Source organism: Copadichromis virginalis, linkage group LG12, assembly GCF_057382275.1.
Source record: "Copadichromis virginalis isolate Kocher_CV1m ecotype Utaka linkage group LG12, C_Virginalis_male_GT1.1, whole genome shotgun sequence".
Taxonomy (NCBI): Eukaryota; Metazoa; Chordata; class Actinopteri; order Cichliformes; family Cichlidae; genus Copadichromis; species Copadichromis virginalis.
Window position 1 is genome coordinate 6,835,341 of NC_140629.1, and position 4,920 is coordinate 6,840,260.

The 4,920-nt window shown below is 38.9% G+C and overlaps 1 protein-coding gene across 1 annotated transcript; it reads left to right on the forward strand.

Annotated features, from left to right (window-relative positions):
* Positions 1–228: 228 nt before the first annotated feature.
* LOC146696397 (uncharacterized) lies at positions 229–3,259 on the forward strand. Its single transcript, XM_085474060.1, has 2 exons — positions 229–981; positions 3,233–3,259. Exons 1-2 carry the CDS (start codon positions 229–231, stop codon positions 3,257–3,259), a joined length of 780 nt encoding a protein of 259 aa, XP_085330186.1.
* Positions 3,260–4,920: the final 1,661 nt, after the last annotated feature.

Here is a 4,920-nt window from a genome sequence, read left to right on the forward strand (position 1 = left end):
TGAGCTCAAAGGTTATATTAATAAACGGTTAAGGAATGTGTATTTATGACGACGATTTGTGAGATTGGTAAACTTATGATACGTACGATGGTCTTTCGTTCTACACGGTGCATTTCAAGGTCCTGCACCCATCCGTCGGTAAACTGTACCTGGGCTTGTTGCAGTGACCGGAAGTTACTAAACTTCATGAGTGTATGGACTCACTCAAAGAACCGTATGATTATTAATATGCATATAAATAAAGAAGCTATTTTGTGCAAAGATGTCAACTGTAAGAATGCTGTGCATAAACATTTACTCTGCTCCATGTATGATGATATAGTGACTGCTCTGTATAAAAGTGGCACACTGCTTGATAAACAATATAAGCATAAGAAACCTAACATCAGACCTGGCTGGAAAGAACATGTATCCATGTACCATGATGAAGCTCGCATAGCTTATAAATGTTGGGCCATGGCTGGAAGACCTAAACAAGGCCCAGAATTTGAACAGAAAAAATGTGCGAATGCCAGATATAAGTACGCTGTTCGCTTTATAACTAAAAATGAGCAAATGCTAAGAGCAGATTCTTTGGCCAGGAAAATGCTGTGTAATAATACGGCAGATTTTTGGAAAGAGGTGAAAGCTCTTAATAACTGTAAACCATCTCTACCATCAACTGTTGAAGGTGTTTCTGGGGCAGATAACATTGCAGCATTATGGAGACAGCATTACAGTGCGTTGTTTAACTGTATAAAAAGTGAACCATATGAGGACAATCTTGACATGAGTAATGACACAATAAGTGTAAGGACACATGAAGTATATGAAGCCATTCATAGGTTGTCTGATAATAAATCCTCTGGTTTGGATCACATCACTGCAGAACATTTAAAACATGCTAGTGTAAGGCTAGCTCCTCTTTTAGCACTCTGTTTCACTGGGTTTATGATTCATGGCATATTACCAGACTCAATGCTGTGTATTTTACTGGTACCAGTTATGAATCAGAATCAGAATCAGAATACTTTATTGATCCCTGGGGGAAATTATTTTTTGTTACAGTGCTCCATTTTAAACCAACATTAAGACAAGACAGACAATACGCTAACTAAGAATAGTACAATATATACATATATATACATACATACATACATAAGTCACTTATAAATAAATAAATAAATAAATATTTGGAAAAGAAATGAAGGACAAAGCTGCAAAAGTGAGCTGCTTGGATAATTACAGGCCGATTGCACTAGCCAGTATTTTATCTAAGGTGTTAGAAAGAATCTTGTTTGACAGAGTTAGTGTGTTCATCTCTTCTCTGGATAATCAGTTTGGCTTCAAAGCACGGCACTGACATGTGCATATATGCACTCAAGGAAATAGTCAGTTTGTACAGGGCTAAAAATTCATCTGTCCTCATGTCTTTCATTGATGCCTCTAAGGCTTTTGATCGAGTGAACCACAGAAAACTTTTTGATAAAATGAAGAGATGGGGAGTTCCTCAATACATCGTGAGGATTCTCTCTTACTGGTACGCTCATCAGAACATGCAGGTTAAATGGGGAAGCAGTATTTCTGCCCCCTTTGGTGTCAGAAATGGTGTTAGACGGGGTGGGATTTTGTCTCCAATTTTATTTAATTTGTATGTTGATGATTTGTCCATACAACTGAGAGCCTGTAACACTGGGTGTATATTAGGTAAAGCACTGATAAATCATCTTATGTATGCAGATGACCTGGTTGTTTTTAGTCCAAGCAGTGCTGGGTTACAGGATCTTCTTAATGTCTGTACTGAATATGGTGTGCAATATGACATTGAGTACAATGCTGCTAAAAGTGCTGTTTTGATATGTAGAACCAAGCAGGATAAACAGCTAAATTTCCCTTTGTTTAAACTGGCACAAAAAACTCTTGAAGTTCATAAAAAGGTGAAATACCTCGGTCACTTTATTACTGAGCAAATGAATGATGATGATGACATATACAGACAACGGTGTAAGCTCTATGTGCAGGCAAATACTATTGCACGCAAATTCAGCTTTTGTTCACTTCCAGTTAAAGTGGCTTTGTTTAAAGCGTATTGCACACCGCTATATACTGCCCCCTTGTGGTCATCCTACAAACAATGTAGCATGCAGAAGCTGCATGTTGCATATAATGATGCGATGAGAATCCTTTGCAGGATACCTAGAAGTGGTAGTGCCAGCCAGATGTTTGTAGCTGTGGGTGTTTGGACTTTTAAAGCACTTTTAAGGAAGCTAATGTTCAATTTTAGAGAACGACTGGATGGTTCGAGTAACAGTATAATTTTAGCACTCACAGATCCGACAGTGAGTGGTTCCCGTTACTCATCCAGTCTCAGAAAGCACTGGTTAAAGTGTTTGTGTATTTATTGATTTATTTTAAGTAATTGTGTTTTATGTATATTATGGTTTTATATTTTTACAAATGCTTTAGATACTTATTTATATACATATATATATTTAATGGTGTATACCTTGTGTTGGGGGGGGAGTGTTGTGTGTGTGTGTGTGTGTGTGTGTGTGTGTGTGTGTGTGTGTGTGTGTGTGTGTGTGTGTGTGTGTTTTTTTTGTCTTGTTTTTATGGACATGAAGTCTGCCAATTAAGACTGAATTGAATTGAATTGAATTGAAATAAATATGCTAAGATGAGATAGCTGACTTCATCTAACTAGCAAATGTTGTCCAGGCTACGTTGGTGATACAGTTTTTTTTTAATGTGTATGATATTTTTGTCATGCGATTTTAAAGCTGGCCCTACAACCGCATCCAAGAATAACATGCAGCTTATCTCAGAACTGTCAGTGAAAATTATTCTTGGAGCTAGGTTTAATTGAGCTGCATTTTAAAGAGGTGCAATTTCACAATTTGTGTATATTTTCTAAGTTCACTATTTTGTCATGTGTTGAGAAAAACACAGATTTTAAAATTACATGGTCTAATATTTACATTTAGCATAACTGCAACATTATTTTTTCGTTTTTTTTTTTTTTAAAGACTCGAAAGGACTTGAAATTCAAAGTTTCAGACTTGTGACTTGACTCGGACTTTTACACCAGTGACTTGAGACTCGACTCTGACTTGCCTGACATTACTTGAGACTTGACTTGAGACTTGAGGATAAAGACTTGAGACTTACTTGAGACTTGCAAGACAATGACTTGGTCCCACCTCTGCTTTAAATATTAATGAGAAGAAGCGTGATACTAAATTTGTGTTTTCAGGGAACACTAGAGAACAAGAGGCTATGACAGAGATGATCAAAGAGAGTCTTTCTCTCACATAACTTAACTTTTAACCTAACTTGTAGCCACTGTGATGCTTTGAACCATCAGTACGGTTTGTCCAATTCAATGTCCAGGCCCATCATTTAGTGCTTGATTGATTGTCAGCCTTTTGTAACGACTGTAACAATGTAATGTGTGTTTTTGAAAGCTTGTGGTCTGGCTGCTGCCCCACCTGAAGGAGGAATATGGAAAAGGAGAATACTGGAAAATATGCTGAGAAAGAAAAACAATCTGTCTTAGATAATGCTGCACATTCTGAAAACGATGTGATACACAAAACCTCCAGTGTTAAATTAACACTAGAGAGTGTCTATATGGGTCCACTCCTCTGAGTGTTAAATACAACACTGTTGAGTGTTAAATTAACACTTTTGACAGTGTTATATGTTTAAAAGTAACCTAGTCAGTTTTGAAGATTAACAAAGACTAACACTGAGCAGTGCTGATTTTCTAACACTGGAAAATAACTCAAAATGTTAGAAATATTTAAAAGACAGCTTTACTGCCATTTTAACTTTCCAAGGATAATAGGCGGGCCACGTATGTTCTTTTAGAGCAGCGACACAGATGGGGCAATCGCGGCTCAAGAGTTGGGAGTTCGCCTTGTAATCGGAAGGTTGTCGGTTTGAGCCCCGGCTTGGACAGTCTCGGTCGTTGTGTCCTTGGGCAAGACACTTCACCCGTTGCCTACTGGTGGTGGTCAGAGGTCCGGCAGCCTCGCCGTGTGTAAAGCGCTTTGGGGTCCTTAGGGACTAGTAAAGCGCTATAGGCCATTTACCAAAAAAATGCCTGAAGCGGTCAAAGGTCTGGCTGTACTTCACAGCAAAAGATGCAAACTCAGCAGCCTGCAGCAAGTGCTTTAAGGTGATACTGTGCAAAGGAGGTACCACCTCGAATCTGATGAAACACCTGGCGATGCATAGCATTTTTTTTAAATGCAGAGAAATGCACTATATTTGATAGCTTGCTGCAAGACCTCACACCGAGCACATCTACTGTGCGTGTGGTGCCTGTTATCGGACCCGGAGTTAGCAACATCCCCCAAGAACCCAAAGAGGAGAGTCCTGGCCCCTAGCCCTGCCAGTGTAGCAGAAATGATGACAGATGATGATGGCAGCAGCAGCAGCCGGTCTTCTCTGTTGTTCGTGTGTAATTTACGTTGAGTAGGCTAACCGCGTGATTAAATTAATGCCCGTAAGGTGAACTAGCAAACACTGTCGTAGTTACAGTAGTTGCTGTCTTCTTGTTTGATAGTGTGATACCATATACTGTATGCCCTATAGCTGCAGAAAAGGCTAATGGCAAACAATTCTTTTTACAAAAAAACCCCCAGCTAAACATGAGAGGTTTTAGGACAAAGTTTGTATTTTCCACTGTTTGAGCACCGGTTCCAACCAAATGAGATATGTTGTATCAACAGAAAAGGCTAACTTGGTTATCATTTTACAGAAAAAAAGAGACTGCTAAAAATAAAAACATAAGAGGTTTGTGGACAAAGTTTGTGTTTTCCATTCTTTAAGCACCGGTTCGAGCACCGGTTCGAGCACCGTTTAAGCACCGGCATCGTTTCAAAAGTACCGGTTTGGCACCGGTATCAGATAAAACCTAAACGATACCCATCCCTA